The 18582-nt window shown below is 40.2% G+C and overlaps 1 protein-coding gene across 1 annotated transcript in view; it reads right to left on the reverse strand.

Annotated features, from left to right (window-relative positions):
• The window catches only part of LOC116061746 (contactin-associated protein-like 4), a 77624-nt gene that overhangs the window by 50804 nt on the left and 8238 nt on the right, over positions 1 to 18582 (reverse strand). Inside the window, exon 2 of the mRNA XM_031316087.2 lies at positions 7699 to 7809. Within this exon, the coding sequence (XP_031171947.1) occupies positions 7699 to 7809 (111 nt within the window). The remainder of the gene's footprint in view (positions 1 to 7698; positions 7810 to 18582) is intronic.

Below are 18582 nucleotides of genomic sequence, written 5' to 3' on the forward strand. Positions count from 1 at the left end.
GTCCTGAACACATCCCAGTCAGTACAATCCAAACACGACTGGAGATCCTCCACAGCCTCACTGGTCCACTTCCTTGATGTCCTCGCTACAGGTTTGCAGAGCTTTAGTTTCTGCCTGTAGGCGGGGATCAGGTGGACCATGATGTGGTCAGAGTGCCCCAGTGCAGCACGGGGGACGGCGTGATAAGCATACCTGACTGTGGTGTAACAGTGATCCAGAATGTTCTCCTCTCTGGTCGGGCATTTAATATGTTGTCTGTATTTAGGGAGTTCATGAGTGAGGTTCCCTTTATTAAAGTCACCAAGGACAATAACTAGGGAGTCCGGGTTGGTCCGCTCCACACACAGTATCTGGTCGGCAAGCATGCACCTGCGGTGAGATGTAAACACCGACCAGAATGAATGAATGGAACTCATGGGGTGAATAAAAAGGCTTACAGTTTATGGTGAAATACTCCAGGTCAGGAGAACAATGCTGCTGGATCACTGTCACGTCGTTGCACCAACCGCTGTTGATGTAGAAACAGATTCCTCCACCTTTAGTTTTGCCAGAGAGGTCCGTGTCTCTGTCCGCTCTGAAAAGCTGGAAGCCTGCCAGCTGCAGCGCAGAGTCCGGTATTATTCCACAGAGCCACGTCTCCGTGAAGCACAAAACAGCAGATGAAGAAAAGTCCCTGTTTCCCCCCAACAGCAGTTGTAATTCCTCCACTTTGTTGGGCAGAGAGCGCACATTAGAGAGGAATATTCCAGGTAACGGTGTGCGTGATCCTCGCTGGCTGAGACGCACCAGCGCACCGGCCCGTTTCCCTCTCCTCCGGCGTTTCGCTGCGTGAGCAAAGGTGAGCGCACCTTTGACCAGAATGTCCAAAATTTCCAGTGAAGGGAGAAGAAAAGTGGGAAATAAGTCTGATGGTGTTATTGCCCTGAAGTTCACGAGCTCTTCACTTGTGAATGAGATACGGGTACCATCGCAAGAAACAGAATTAAAACACAAAACAAAACAAAACAGAGCGCACCAACACACCGTGTCGCCATTCTGCGGCGCCATCTTCATTCCTGTACCTGGCCTATTTTACAATTGTCTTTATCTGATTCCAACCCAACTTGGGGGCCACTGGTTGTTAACCATTTCTAATTGAATGCCTAACCTCAACCATCTTATCCCTGGGGCATCTCTGGGATCTTACCCCAATGACCACCATTTGCTGTCACATCCACCATCTCATCCTGGGTGTGTAACATTAGAGTGCCATTATTCTCCCCTTTCCATGGGGTTTGTAATGGAGGAGAGTCTTGAGCAAAGCAGTGGTAGCTAAAGAGGAAACAATAAACTAACCCTAAAACCAAGTCTTAGAGCTATAGTGCGTTGTTTCTGTCTCCCCCATGATGAATTCTAAGTAATGACAACAAAACTGTCAGCGCATCCACATGATACAAGCCTTTCGTGATCGCACAGCAACCCCACCCCTCCTCCACGCAGTTGCTAGTAGCCAAGAAGGACACGGAGGATTAAAAACACATGATGGACTCTTTAGAAGAGGTAATTATCTTCACTTGATTTTCTGTATGTGAAAGTCGCCGGACGACACAATCTTCTGAACATAGCCATACAGAGAGTGTTTGTGGTGCTGATAGTCTTAATTAGCTTAGTAGCAAGTCATTTGGCAACAGCTTGAATGTAACGGACATTCATTAGTATCAAAAAGTTACGCACTAAAGCTTTAACCCAAAAACAGTCTTACAAAGACATAAGTTAGGGACAAAATGTTTCCCACTTTCCAGAAATGGTCCTCACAAAGAGTACATGAAAAACTCCATCTTAAAACACTTTTGTATTATTATAATACCAATCAGTCATAACAGGCCATAATTTACACTTATATTAGTGGAACTTTCTTCATATTTGAAAAATATGTCTGCTCACTTGTGGGTGACTTTGAAGACAAATCTCTAATTAATAATGACAACCACAGATCGTATCAGTGTCATCCTTTTGTCACTACAGTTCCTTCTGTACTACAGTTCCCTGTGAAGAAAGTTATGTGAAAAAGGAAACTTTTGAGTCTGGGCGTTATGCCAATTGAGCCACTTGCTATCAGTTGAGTTAGAGACTTGGGATCAGTAGAGTTAGAGGTTGTGCAAAAAACCCTTCAGAGAAAATGAAAGGAAAATCATTTTGTGCTCGCTTACACTTTTGAATCTTCTCCTAAGAAGTCTCAAAATTTCCTCATTTCCACATTAGATGGATCAGACCCCAATTTCATGTGGCAACACACTGGCTTTCCTTTTCCAGATAAGGATGACTTACTATAGCAATCAATTACAAAGTTGTACCCAAGTATCTGTCTGCCTGGAATAAAATGAAATGTGATGAAATGCCCTCTGTAAATTTTGAACAGATATAAGCTGTTTTGAGATGTGTTGGATATCATGTCTGGATATCATCTGTTGCAGAAAAGGCATAAAAAAGCCATGCTGCAACACGTTTCACCACAAGCAACAGACTTTCTTTGAATAACACTCTTTAAACTCTTTTCACTAAGCGCTTGAAAACATATTTTGCATGCAGTTGTTAATCGGTAATGATTTGATCAATCATGTATATATTCATAGACAATAAGAACAACATTTACTAACAGTAAGCTTGATAGTATTTGTTTTCTTCGTAGACATTTGTAATGCACAGGTTGTGGCACTTTTTTTTGGTACAAAAGAGTATCATTCTTTGCTTTCAGTGCTTTGTGTAGTTTCATCTAATTTATGTCCCTCTGAAAAGCCTGCAATTTTCTCAGAATTACTAGATTTAATATTTTGAATGCTGTTTGGCCATTTAATAAATAATGAAATGCTGGAGCAGAGGCAGCAATTTTGATGAATAGCGTTTTAATTCAATTTAAAGGCAATATGATCACAATTGTTATGCAATTATAGCATTTCTCACATTATTCTCATGGCAGTAGGTTTTAGTAATAAAATCAGGCAACCCTGGTGCAGTCTATGTGTCACTTTAAGCCCATTCACTCTTAGTGTCCCAGGATGAGATTTGTTTATTTCACATACTTACACTAAGAGACAAATAAAAAGATCCTACACAGAGGGGGTTTCCAGTTACACTTTACTTGAGTAATGCAGTAAAAACAGCCTCCCATTTGTTTAAACAAATCTATCGTAATGGGGAAAAGATGTAAGTTGTATTTTACAAGCTTTCAATGAGCAATGATTGATCAAGTAGAATTTTGCATTCTTTACCACGTTCATTATTGGATTAATCCAAAGGTTAACAGTGCAACAAGACTACTACAGAGCAGAGTGTTTGTCTTAAACAGGGCTGTGTGTTTCCTCCAAGAGTCTCTGCTCATTTTACTGGTAAATTAACTCTGAACGATGCAGCTCCTCAGAGAATGACTTTGGAGGGTGAGGAGGGTTAGCAGCAGCTGGAGGAGGCGAGAACGACCAGGGGGTGTTCATTTATCCAGTGATTTCTACAGGGAACAGCTGGGAGTCTGGAATTAAAGCAGTTTTCATTTTCACATCGATGCATTTTGTTAGCTTATGTTGCTGCATTCATAACTGAATTCGCTTTATTGATCAGTCTAATTTAGTTCTTCACTCTAATTCAATTCAAATCTCTGGCAGAGAATCAATGAGGCACTGTAACCTGCAAGGTGTTATTGTTAGCAAGAAATCATTGACATGGAATTACAAGAGCTAATGAGCTAAACCATCGCCACTATGACGCAGAAAGTGAAAGCTCTGTGGTCGCTCTCAAAGCTCATTACGTGTCGGAGAAGTTGGTGTGGTTTGATTGGCTTTAAATATCATATATATGCACATTTAAAATATGCATATATATGCACATTTAAAATATGCACAATTTAATAATATCAATAGCAAACTTTGGTTGTAAATCAGATGCATTTTTAAGAGACTGTGTACACAATGGCATCTATGCATGAGTCAATACTGTTTTACTAACTGCCTGGTTAAAGTTCAAATAGTCTTGCATTGCCAGACCGATGGGAGACAAACATGCTCAGGTTTATTGCCATTTTTTTAAACCAATCACAATCGTCTTGGGCGGCGCTAAGCACTGGACGGAGCAATGGTGCATCTGCAAAATAGCCTCGGGAAGGAACTTGTTTTGGTGGAACGTGTACGTTCAAAAGTAGTTTTAGTCGTGCAACAGAAAACTCAGATTGGACAGATAGTCTAGCTAGCTGTCTGGATTTACCCTGCAGAGATCTGAGGAGCAGTTAACCGTAGTCCTCATAAATCCACCGGAGTTTAAAATGCAAACACAAAGAAAGCGGAAGGTAATGGACATCCGGCTGAACTGAAAGACATCCGGTGGAATTTCTCATTTTCCAGCATCTTTAGTTTCTTTGTTTGTGCAAGATTTTTTTTTAAATGTCACTATCCTTCCTTTCAGTTTCCGACTTGTGTCATTACTTCTTCGTCTCTTTGCTTCCCTCTTTTTCTTCCGTGCAGATAAACAAACTTATGTTTTGCCATTCAAAAGCATCTGATCTTCCTTGACAAGCATCAGATCCTTGTTAATGCAGATCAAACGCAGAACAGACAGAGCAGGGTGACTGAAGTGAAAGAACACAGCATGTGTGTTTGCTCACAGCTTTTGCCATCAAACACACCAAGGAAATAGCAACCCGCAGGCTGTGCTTCCTGCAGTCTCCCAGGTGGTGAAAATCATTCAGATCCTCGAAGACAAAGACATCGTTTCTGTCGCATTCTCGTCTCTGGAGTGTACGTCAGCCAACATTTTTCTAAAAGAAAACGTCAAAACAGAGGTGTTTTCTCAAAGCCCCTGTATCAGCACTTTTGTGTCAATTCTTCTGGTGACAAAAGCCAACCTTTAGCAAAGTGTGTGATTTACACCTGCAATATAAGTACCTGAAAATAGAGCAGAAAGGAGGCAATTACCACTGTTCTGTCTTGGGCTTTATCTGTCTGTCTGTTTGTCCATCATTCACCCAATGAGGCGTCCGTCAGTTTGTGTGAATCCAACTGAGCCTTGTCTTTGATGTTGTGTGCGGTGTGTCCTGTAGTGAAGTGAATCATTAGGTGAGCAGTGCTGCTGCAACACATCTGAACAGAAACAGAGGGGAGCTTCCTTTCACAGCTTATTTTATCTGCCCAACCGGTGAAAACACTGACGGTAAAAAATAAATGAAAAAATACTGAGAAGAAAAGAGGACAAGATTGCAGCGATAATTTATTGATGATAAACTGCTAAATTTTATATGTGAATATGGGGAGTATAGCTGAGGGAGAGATGGAACAGTTGAAAGATCACACTGTGGCCGAGTGGACATGTCACAGGCCTGAGGGAACGCCTGATGTTTCTTAAGAACAGTAACATCAACTATTATAATGGCCTACTAATCGTTAATTTACCTTAATCTAGAAAAACCTCAACTTCAGTAGGCTATATTCTATTAAAACAAAACTACCACTGAGGTGTGTTTTATGCATGTGCACAACTTCAGTCTGCAAAAATGAAGTGTGCATCTATATTCCATAAATATGAAGGTAAAGCTGGAAAAGACCATCTGTAAGTTATGCAACAGAAAAAAATTAACACACAGATGCGTCTTTTTGAGGGGGAAAATGACTCCACAACAAACACAGAAATGCAACCCTGATATTCATTTGCATTATTGCCTGCTAATAGCTAACCACCGGTACCGGATACATCCAGCTGACACATGGGAGCTCTCATACAGGAAATATTGTTTGTTTATATATTTTTTTTTTTTATAACTGCATGGTAAAATAATAAAGCCAGTAGAGAAGAGCAGTGGGCTGCTGTTGTTAGCCTGCTATCCTTGCTAGCCCCTGCAGTTTGTGTTTACAATCCTACCCTCGCTATTTCCTGTCCCCTTCTGCTTTTGGCCACACCACGCGAGTACACTTCCCCTGGTGGATTTTGGTCTGACTTGAAACCAAACAAACAGATCAACATTTCTCAGGCCAACAGTATGAAGAGAGCCCCCCCACCATAGTGAACATGCTAACCACTAGGGGTGTGAATCTTCACTGGTCTCACAATTTCAATTCGATTACAATAATCCTGTCATTTCAAATCAATATCACGATTTGTCACCTCCTCAATATTATTATATATTACTACACATGGTTTTCATTGACAAATTCAAGGAGTCAGACATATATGAAATCCCCTTTTTATTGTATATGCTCTTTAAAAAGACACTTCCTGAATGTAGCAGAGTCTAAACACAGCAGACAACAAAAACAAAATAAGCAGCAATCGGAAAATCAACAAGCAACATCAGTAGGCTATAATTGATTATGGTCTGTCACTGCATCGATGCAGTATCGTCAGTGTTGGGCAAGTTACTTTTAAAAAGTAATTAGTTACAGTTACTAGTTACTTCTTCCAAAAAGTAACTAAATTAGTTATTCAGTTACAAATTATGAAAGTAACTAGTTACTTCAGAAAGTAACTATTGCATTACTTTCAAGTACATTTTTAAATGCTCAAATGTGACCCCACCTCTACCTACCCCTCTTTAATGGACCTTAAAATACATGTGCATGTTCAATTATTTATGATAAATCTGAATATTATAATGAAATGGACACTTAATACAATACATTATTAACAGAAACAATGTACACAAATCTAAACTATTTTAATGTTGCTGTGGGACAAAGTGAGACCAGCCTCCAATCAAATGCCATGTATGTAGATATTATGTTTATATAGTGGATCGATACAAATAACACAACACCTCAACAGGCCACAACTGGGCAAAATTAAATGATGCTTGTTAAGCACTATACCAAAAATAAATAACAAAAATATACAGTCTTTGTAGTGCAAATAAAGTAAGTGGCCTGATCTTTATACTTTATACTCTACTATACTTTATACTACTTGTGCGCTGGTGTGTGGGTTGAGCCGGCATATGTGTGTGTGTGTGTGTGTGTGTGTGTGTGTGTGTGTGTGTGTTGGGAGTAGGTGATAGAGCGAGGGAGAAGTGAGAGAGTGACGGCGATTAGCTTTCGAGTGAGTACCGACTCTAGAGTCATACTGAGAGAAACCAAGTGTCTCCCCTGTTCTTTCTGTCCACGGTGGAAAATCTGTAGCAGGAAAAGTTAACCCTCTCCTTGATTTCATAACGCCATACCTGTCTCTCTCTCGTCGACTGACTCGCTTGTGTTGTTCGTTGTGTGTCTGACTACGCGTGCTTACGAACACCCACCCAACTCTACCTCTGAATGGCTAACCATGACATTTTACTCAACCTCAGCCAATCGTCAGCAGTTATGCGCTTGTGTCGTGCACTGCCCACTAACCAAGGAAGAACAGTAAAAAAAAGTATTTGCCTCTCAGCTCAGACTCAGAGATCTAGTTGGTCTGATGAAAAAAACAGCTTCAAATATAGTAACGCGCCGCATTTTTTGGCAGTAACGGTAACGGCGTTATTAAGATGGGAAGAGTAATCAATTAGATTACTCGTTACTGAAAAAAAGTAACACCGTTAGTAACGCCGTTATTTATAACGCCGCTATTCCCATCACTGAGTATCGTCCAAGTCCGCATCGCGATGCATCGATGCAGCAATTCATTTCAACGCCCCTACTAACCACACATACTTATTAACCAAAAAACATCAGCCAGCCACGATGATGGTTTGCAATAGTTACTGTTACTCACCTTCTCTCCGGTTCAGCTTAGCAAAGCCCGGCCCATGGCTGCCCGACAACTGTGAGGAGCTTCTGAAGGACAATGGCAGTAGATTGGATACCAGCGGACTGTGACACACCTCTGTGAAACACAGAACAGAAGGAACAGACGGTTTAAAATTGTGACAGAATATACAGGAAACAAGAAACCACTGACCACTGACCGCTGCGGTCCTTCCTTGAAACCTCAGTGGTCTCACAATAAGAATGCCAAGTGAATGTCTAAGATTTATGGAGCCTAATCACCATTTATTAGGCCTGATATCAGCCTTGTGTAAACTGTGTTTTGACTATAATTAGACCCTGCTGGATAAATAATGCATTGTGTCCTAACTGCCTGACAGAGCAGACACATTAATTATACATTTTTATACCTATAAGACTGGTAACGCTGCATGTAACAAAACACACATTTACCTGCTTTTTAAAGGTGCTATCGGTAGGATTGCGAAGATCCAGGACTTAGCCAAAAAATGTGAACATCGACAATTTCTCAGTCCCTCCCCCCTTTCCGCTAAAGCCAAAAACGGTCTCCTAAGCCCCTCCCCTCACAAGGGAGAAAGGATGTGTGTGCATGAGCAGTTAGACACCCCCCCTGGCCCTGATTGGTGCATCTGAACAGGGAGTGGTGGATTTTTGCAAATCTCACTACAGGCTGTAGGTGGTGCCTGAGGAGCCAGATTTTTTTTTAAATGACCTGCTTCATGTAGTTCTACTCGAACATAGGGTCAGTTTCAGCAAATATGACAGAAAGTTAGTTTTATAAGTCTTACCTACTGCAACTTTAACTAACTTATAGACACGAGTGCATACACTTTAACCCTTGCACCTGACAGTAGATGAACACACACAACACATTCAGTTTTTTGTTTCATTTTGTATATATTACATTTTAAATTTACATACAAGTGCAAGTTTAAACAAGGAAAAGTTTTATGGTCAGCTCATACTTGTAGTTGAGTTTCATTTATGTTTGATTTAGTTATTTAAATGAGTTAAATTTTTCTTGCAATACACAGCACTGCAAACTTTTGGTGGAGCTTTCAGCCTCTGTTAATGGATGTTTCCTTTGTCACTGAGAGGCAAATATCTCCGAGAACAGAGATATCTCCTGGAGAGATTATATTAATGAAGGATCTTAAGCTGTCTTTACTTTTTTTAGTCAAGATTTAATCAGACTTGGCCTCACTGCTTTGATATTGGATTCCTGCCTGTTAAGAGAACTTACACAGAAGGTTTGACTTTGGTCTCTCTTTCATGGGACTTTGCTATTATCTGGCTCTGGTCATTGTTGTGTTGTTTGCACGATGCTACATAATCTGTTACAATACCTTAGCTATGTACGTAAACATTAGGATGATCATGAGTTTAAACTTTATTCATTCAGAAATGTATGAAGGATTAAAAATGTCTCATACCTATTTGTTGTTTAACTAAGAAATATTTTCTAGTAGAGGTGTGACGAGATCTCTCGTAAGTTATACAGGAGAGAAGCCAGTTATCTGAGTTTGTGGCAAAACCTTTCAGTGCTCGGTTTTCATTTTGGGACTTTTGATTGAATAAAGGACTATTTTTCCAGTCTTATTCCTTCATTGTAGTTTTCTGTAAAATAATGTTAAAATCTCGTCTCGTCTCGTGAGCTGGGTGTCTTTGTCACACCCCTATTTGCTGGTATTTGAAAGTGTACACGGCATGGACAACCCTAATGACTTTGAAGCTGTGAAAGAGTAAAGAAGTGAATCATAAGCAAAAGTAGCCAAGTGGCATGCCAAGTGTAAAAATAGCCAGTAGCCAAATAAAACTAAACTTGTTGTAAGGACATGAGTAGGGCTGGGTACTGAATTCAATACTTTTTAGGCACCGACCGAATTGCCTCTTTAGTATCAAGCATCGAAAAATGCCCCGTCATTCAATACCCAATATCAATACCTAAGGAGTAAATCTCATAAGCCTCAGTGAGCCAATAAGCATGCAGCATGCTTCTACCAAGATCTAATAATGTTTGTGATTGGCTGTTTAGCATTACATGTCGTAGAGACACGCAGGGAAAACTCTATGTTACGCACAGAGATGTGGCTCACGTAGTAGGAGCTGAAAAATAAATAAAAAGATTTGTGCCGTAATGTTGTAATTTCTTTTTGTTTTATAAAATTGGTATTGAAAAATCGTTTAGGAACCGGTATCGAAGTCACGGTTTTGGTATCGGTACTGGTATCGGTATCGAACAATTTTGATCAATACACAGCCCTAGACATGAGAAATATATACGTATGTTTGGTGCTGAAATTTGCAAAATCTATAAAAACAAACGTGTAATGCAGTTGGAGTCTGTAGCGTTGCCTTTAATATCCAGCTCTGAAAGCTCCAAGTCAACATATGTGAACTCTGTTGGCAGTTGGTACAGGGGAACAACTCTGGATACTAAAGAGAATATATGATAATAAAAATCCATGAATGCCAAGTCAATACTTGAAAGGTTTCTCCTCGCTGTCTTCAGAAAATAACAGCGAGTGAATTCAGAGAAACATCTAATGTTGAGTTTGAATTTGAGGTGTGTGCTTGATTTCAATTGATCAATTTAAGTCCTGAGTCTCTGTGCCTATGACAACTGTTTTGCACCATTTTGTCTTATGAGGTGCCATCTGATCCATATTTATCAGCCTCTAAACATCCAGGTTTTCATTCATCGCCCATTCTTTGGCTTTTGAATTGTATATTAGCCTTTAATTTTATATCAAATGAGCTGTTGTAGACACTGAATGCAAGACTACATTCAGTAAGGACCGAATGAACTGGGCACACATAACAGAGGTACGATCTCTTCATGTAAACATGACCAAAGTTTCACATTCTCACATCGCTTATTAAAGTAAACAGTGTGAGATCTTGAAAATGTTTGAACATATAGTATATTTTTTGAAATTTACATAATTTGTTCAGTAAACTTAAAACACCAAAGAACCAACATTTGTTTTGTCATGAACCGCAAATAAAGAGAGAGATAATGCACTCAAATTAAACATCAATTATATTGCAAAAAGATATGAGATGTGGATGGCAGTAGAGTCAGTGTCAGTGTCGGTCAGTGGATGTGTGGGAGAAAAAGATTAATGGACCCAAACAAAGCCTTAGAATCTCTGACAGAGAGACTAGGGTGGCAGCTTTTAGAGTGATAGCAGCATACTGTAGAGCCCCAGGCCTAATGGACACCCCTTTGTACTTTACTGAGGAATGTATTTGAAATGTTTTGGATCATTAATAGATGTCTTCGTAAGTCTCAGGTTTATATAAGTGAGGCAGAAACAGAAATGTTAAATCCAGACAGCTAGCTAGACTGCTGTCTGTCCAATCGTAGTTTTCTGTTGCACGTCTAAAACAACCTTTGAACGTACATGTTCCACCAAAAACAAGTTCCTTCCCGAGGCTATTTTGCAGAGGCACCGTCACGAGTTCGGCTCTTAGCGTCGCCCAAGTGGATTGTGATTGGTTTAAAGAAATGCCAAAAAACCAGAGCTTGTTTTTCTCCCATCCCGAAATGCTGTGTGGACTAGCCAGACCCTCCTCCGAAGCGCTGTGGAGGAAGGTCTGGAAATGCGAGTCTATTGTTTCTCTTACTTGAGTTATTTTGAAGTACAACCTAACATTCACATTTACAGTCTGAAGACGGATTTCAGAGGCACACACAGAGGACTGAGTGTTCTGGCTGCTAAAGAAGTGTTTGCTCCATAGCCCTTGGCCTAAACAGAGATATTGTGAATCATTAGTCTGTCCCACCTTGTCAGTTCTCACATTCAAAGCTCTGTGGGTTTGAGAGCACTATAAACCTCTCACGGCTCGTAGTACCCTGCACTTCCATGACACGTGTTTAATCATTTTTTATTCAGCAGATTGAGCTTCACCTGGTATCTTCACATCTACCTCTCTCTCCATTCATAGCATCCACTTTGCCACATTGCAGAAATTGCACAGTACCCACAACATTTATGATTAAATCAAGCTGATGAGCATATTTCTCCACTTCAATAACAGCGATCAGGAGATTTACAGGTTCACAGCTCTTTAAGGGTACTGGACACTCATCGTTCAGTGCTGCTCGGTGTGCATCTCTCACAACGTCGTTGCCATTAAGCCATGCATCTCTGAGCACAGTAATCACATTTAGGCCCTCAAACATGAACCATAATCCTCCAAATAAATGAGCTTTTTGCAAACCTTACCCGCACAACCTCAATCCACAGTGTCAGAAGAGCCAATGCTGCTTTTCCTTCCAATTAAATTGGTATATTTGTTCCAAGAATATGAATAAGGGACTTTTTCTAAAGCTGCTTTTCAATATTAAGTAAGTATAAAATAAGTAATGTATACAGTAATGAAATGCATGCCTTTTCCCTGCCACATGATGCACTCATTAAAGTTTAAATGTAATATAAGAACAAAATGAGAAAGAGAGCGAGAGAGCAGCTTAAATAGTGCATGAAATGTACATTTAAATCACATTTGACATTTTTGGTATTTAGATGTAATTTTTTATCCAGAGTGACATGGAAGCCCTCCTCCTGTGCTCAGAGAAAGATACTGGAGAATTTCCAGATATTGCAGTCATCTATTGTTAGAAATAATAGTACATATAGCCTAATACATCTTAAAATGATCTTTAATTAAGATCATCCAAGCTGAGTAAGCACTGCCATGTGTGAAAAAAGAACTGAAATAATTAAGTGGATTTTTCCTCCCACTCCTTAAGACTAATCACAGGAAAATATATGTTGATGTTGTGCTGTGATGTTATATGTTAAGTTGAGTTTAATTTATTTTTTAGAAAAACAGAGCAGTGTATGAACTTGAGATATGAGTACTAATTATTTATTTAATAATGGATCAAGAGAAAAACAAAATGCTTTGTGCACCATTTTGACTGAGGATTTTGTTGGCTGAAGAGGATGGGGAATTTATTTGACATGGTGTGATTTGTGGGGCTGTACTTCATCAGATTGGTCTTATGTGTTCTGCTCTGCTCTGACCTGTCTGACTTCATCCCAGCATGCCTCTCTTTTTGGAGCAGAGCCTGTCCGTCAAACAGCTAGTGAGCTGTGAGGATCAGCATATCCTCGGCCTGGAGGCTGAAAAACATTTCCAGTCCTCCATCTGACAGTCATAAACACACCTGGCACACTGGTGTTTTTTGTGACTAGCCTTCTGAAGCTTATCCAGTCTGAAAATGTCAGTCAGTAGCTCAATATACTGTTTGTGTAAAATATACAGTGCAAAGTGCGGACACACATCACAAACACTTACAGACTTAAAAACACTCCACTCCACTGCAGAAGCACCACATTAAGGACTTTTTGTGAAGTAAAATGTGATCATACATTTTGTGTATGTCACACTTATAATGTTGAAGTGTTGTTGTTTGGTTGAATCATGCGTCAGTGTATCCACTTTTTGAATGTGGTGTTGGATTGCATTATGGGAACCCTAGTCTGGCATTGCCAGACCTTCCTCCACAGCGCTGCGGAAGAGGGTCTGGCTAGTCCACACAGCATTCCGGGATGGGAGAAAAACATGCTCTGGTTTATTGGCATTTCTTTAAACCAATCACAATTGTCTTGGACGGCGCTAAGTGCCGAACGGAGCAACGGCGCCTCTGCAAAATAGCCTCGGGAAGGAAGTTGTTTGGGTGGAACTTGTGTACATTCAAAAGTTGTTTTAGTCATGCAACAGAAAACTCAGATTGGACAGATAGTCTAGCAAGCTGTCTGGATTTACCCTGCAGAGATCTGAGGAGCAGTTAACCATAGTCCTCAGAAATCCACCGGAGTTTAGAATGCCAAAACAAAGAAAGCCGAAGGTACCGGACATCCGGTCGAAATGAAAGACATCCGGCGGAATTTCTGGTGGCACTTGAACAAGCCCAGAAGCAGAACGTCGTGGATACAGACTATGGGAACCCTAACCCTAACCCAAACACTTATGCAAAAAGTTGAAAATAAACTGTTAAGCCAAAACTAAATGATTTAACAGAAGTGCATTGAGAACATTAAACAAATTATTTGCAGATTTTAGAATTGTTCCTTTCCCTGGTTACAAACACACACAAAATACATTGTACAAGTTTGTAACACTCAGATACCACACAGAGAAACCAAAGAGCAAGAGTAAAAAAAAAATTAAAAAAAAAATGTCCCTCTTGATATGTGCCACACAGATTAAAAATCCACTGGGTTTCTGCTCTGAGCAGAAGCGGTTTGTAGTCTCCTCCCCTGGCGGGAGGGCCTGACCGTCTGTATAGTGGAGAATTTTCAGGCTGTGTGTGCGCCATACAGGAAATTGTAAGCAACAGCGAAGTTACAAGTCTTTCCTGTTGGTGCTGCTCTTGTGTTCACTGATGCATGTCCTAAGTGTACTCACTGCCTTGCTCACATCTAATTTAGGACAAGGGCATTGAAAAAAACAAGTGGCACCTTGGGAAGCACAATTTCTGTTCAACCACCTTAGTTTATAGATTCACTAAGTTTGTTGTAGCATGCCAAGAGTGCTCGCTTTAGCAGAACTTCACTTCCTCTCCTCTTTTGAAGCAGAACTTACATTTAAGCTTTTCATGAAACCATTTATTTTATATGTGCAGTTGCTTCAGAAACAATGCTGTTTTCTGACATCAACACATACTTTACAGTTTTGTCTACTCTTTTGAATATCAGAAGAGCGGTGTGCCGCTGCAGATCCTTTTTACTCTCAATTCGCCAGGTTTAACTTTCATCTCATCTACGCAGACAGAAAACTGAAACTCCCACAGCAGCAGTGTTGGAAAGGTTAGAGAATCTGGCTTGTGAAGAGAAAGTTACAGACTTTAATCGCTGACCTGGCGGGAACGATACTACTGACACGTGTGCCCTTGAACAAAGCAGTTTAAGACGTTCCCAGTGGAGTGGTGTTGGAATAAAAAGGAACAAAACAATCAAATCATTAGAGGTATGGTGGAAGAGCTTATTGTTAGTAACTGTTCAATATTCATTAAAAAAATCATCAAAACACTGAATCCAACTTCATTTGTCTTCAAAATAGCTGGTAGCTACCAGTTAATGATATGAACAAGAACAGTTTTTGTCACAGCAGGTGACTTTCTCTCATTTCATACACTTTTTACTTTTAGTCATTTGGGCAAAGACAAGAAAAAAGTCTTCAGGTTCTTACATTTTGCCAAAATCACAGGAAAGAAAAATGTTCACAACCATCATTAAGAAAAAGAAAAAACTGAGACAGCGAGTTGAACAGGCACATGGAGGCAAAAACATTTCAAAAACACTGCAACACTGCATTGCATCAGCAGAAGAACTTCTACACAATGTTTAAGTGAAAACCGAAGTACGGTGAGCACAGCACCACTATACCCATGCTGTTGAGGCCACGTGGAGTCTGTACAGTGGTGTAGTCTAATGTATTGTAGTGGGTATACTGTACTGTATATTGGCCAGAATCTGTCTTTGGGGGATGGGGGGCCATATCATAGTGGGGGGTCTGGGTGTCCTCCCCCAGGGAAGTTTTGAGCATCAACGACTTCATTTCCTGTATTCGGATACACTTTTATGCACCAATTTACGGTGGAAATACCTTTATTTAGCCTATGTGAAGAAGAAAAACACAGATGACAATTCAAAATATATCAAAAATATAATGGAAAGTATGTTGTTGTGGGTCATTGGGCATTTTTAAGTGGGTATATGGAAATCCTGGAGCTTTCTTAGTGGGTATACAGCGTATACCTGCGTATCACATAGACTACACCACTGAATGTGCACTCATTTAGCCTTTACCGGCACTGCAGTACCTAAATTATACATAAACATCAAAGACAGCAGTGTGTGTTTGTGTGTGTGTGTGTGTGTGTGTGTGTGTGTGTGTGTGTGTGGTAGAGGTCAGCGACACATGGCCGCCTCATTTCACTGGTGCTGCAGTCACACTTCATTATGGCTTCATGTTACAGGCTCTGGCCCAAGGAAATGCTAAAACACAATCGCCTGTTGATAAGTTCTGCACTGATAATCAACATCACCTTCTCCTTTGTTACACTATTGATTCCCGAAGCAGGTAGATCAGTGTGCAGACAATGCTACTGATCAGCACTTCTGGAGTTGGCAAGCGTTCAGTGTAACACACAAACACATTTCAGAAGAGGCCCGCTGACACGGGGGACTGAACCCAGACTTTCTCTGTGAAGGAAAGACTCCTAAACGTCACCCTGCTGGCTCTAATTCACATCCAGAGTTGGTCTATTTCGAAGTCCAGGGTCCTCTGTGTCAATATGGGAACATTTTCTTAAAAATGTAAATCTGCTTCACTGATATCCAACTAATATAAATTATTGTACAACTAGTATAATCCCTGAAAGTGGCTGTTTGCAATGAAACACAGTTTATGATAATATTGCAACCCGTTGTCACTCCCAACTTGTCAAATACTGACGCTTGGTCAGTGGCTCTCAGCGTCAGATACTGACGCAAAAATCAGCCTTTAGCGTCTGTATGGAATGCACCGGGCGTAGCAGCAGCTCGACCACAGCGCTGTAAGATGACGTAAGATTAAGAGCAACAAAGGTAGAGAGTAGTATGAAAGACAGAAAATCTGCGTAAGAAGCCAGGTGGGACTATTAGATGGGTCAGACAACACAGGACTTTCACCCAGAAGACTGGGGTTTGTGTCCCGTTCTTGTCCCGCGTGTCACTGAAACGTAGTTTGTAACCCCACCCACGATCTTTTCCTAAACCTGAAAAGAACCAAAACTGTCCCGTTCTGACGCTAAGAGTCCCAACCAAGCATGTCTAAATATGATGCTAAAAGAGACTTTTTACGTCAGTAACAAACGCCAAAAGCACCTGATGAAGTGTCACTTTTTGACTATTGATTACAAATGATGAAACTACTTTAAGAAAAAGTCTGATATCTTAATTACTGTATATATATATATATATATATATATATATATATATATATATGTATTATGGATTCTTCAGGGTGAAGTTTGTGCTATGGTTTGTTTGAGCTCAGCATACCATTTTGTAAATATGCAAACCATTGATTATGCATATTTCACGACATTTCCCTCTGTGAAGCAGTGAGAAATTGACATGGATGCAATGAAGGTGGCACAGACCCTTTTCTTGAAATAGTTATGAAGTTAAGTTCAGGTTTTGAAGAAGTATTAGAGTATAAAGTTGTTGAAAAAGCCTTTCAGCATTTTCAGCTCATTTAACTTGAACTAAATTAGGTTCTACTATACAACTCAACCCAGAAAGTCAGACTGTGTAACGGAGAATGGTTCGTCATCATTGTTAGATAGATTGACAGATACATTTTTCAAAATTGCAATATGAAAGGGGAACCTTTGATGCTTAATTATCTGAGTGAGTGCATTAGCTTTGACAAATTTTATGATCATTACAAGCAATCTTCTGGTGTTTTCTCCTAAGTGCACTTAGTTTGGATGATGCAGAGAAGGATGAGAATTACAACAAAAAACAATTGAAATATGAGTCATGATGAATATATAAATAAACAAAATACACCAATATCATCAGTCTCTTGGAGCCGCAGCAGGTAAGAGTTTTCTCAACTGTGACCTGTAGATTTTGTCATTGAATCCCTGCTAGCTGCAGGGCTGCTGTTCTGTAACTCACCCTGACCTGAAGTGCCATAAAAAGGAGGTGAATGTTTCGGAAATACTGGAGGAACTGCAGGAGTGCTTTTCTCATTCTGTGCCATCTTCCATCTCATTAACTGAGTCATTAAATTGCTCACAAGATACATCATCTCTGTTGCATCTTAAAGTTTTGGCTTCGACTCAGCTTTGTCCTGGGGTGTTCAATGTCAGCCACAGTCTCTAATACCAATAACATTTTGTCTGCACTCATATTAACCAAGACACTGCATCTGATGTAATTATCCCTTGTGGGCAGCCTGGAGTGTAAGAGGGAACAGATGGCAGCCTACAGTGTAAAGGAATATGGAGACAGTATGTATATCTTTTGTTATATTATGCCCAGGACTCCTCCTCAGAAATAAATTCTGGCAAATAATATATACCATATTGGCTCTGTTAGTCGCAATATTAGTCTCGCATTGCCAGACCTAGCTCGACAGAGCTGTGGAGGACGGTCTGGCTAGTCCATACAGCATTCCAGGATGGGAGAAAAATTTGCTCTGGTTTATTGGCATTTCTTTAAACCAGTTACAATCGTCATGGGCGGAGCTAAGCGCTGGACAGAGCCACGGTGGCACTGTTGGCAACTTGTTTAGCTGGAACATGTGTACGTTCAAAAGTTGTTTTAGTCGTGCAACAGAAAACTCAGATTGGACAGATAGTCTAGCTAGCTGTCTGGATTTACCCTGCAGAGATCTGAGGAGCAGTTAACCATAGTCCTCATAAATCCAGTTTAGAATTCCAACACAAAGAAAGCGGAAGGTAACGGAAATCCGGCTGGAAAGGGTGTCATCCGACAGAAATTCCAGCGGCAGCAATACCGGAAGTGGAACGTCGTGGATATGGTCCAGTGCCATATCCAAATTGCAATATTTGTTAAAGGCAAAATATGTGTCAAAACATTCTGAATTCAGTATTGTGGTGCTGCAGAGACGTCCCAGCCTACAAATCGCATCCTACAGACTAAAGAAAAAAATCTTTGTTTGGTACAGTACACATCCTCCAAAAATTACACTATAATCATTTAAAATTTTAAGAAAAGGAGATTAATGATACAAAAATTATAATTTCCTCCAATATCGTGTATCATATCGCAATTGCAATATCAGTCAAAATAATGGCAATTTGATACTAATTACTACTCACTTCTGCACCTACAGC

This window comes from Sander lucioperca, chromosome 15 (genome assembly GCF_008315115.2).
Source record: "Sander lucioperca isolate FBNREF2018 chromosome 15, SLUC_FBN_1.2, whole genome shotgun sequence".
Classification (NCBI taxonomy): Eukaryota; Metazoa; Chordata; class Actinopteri; order Perciformes; family Percidae; genus Sander; species Sander lucioperca.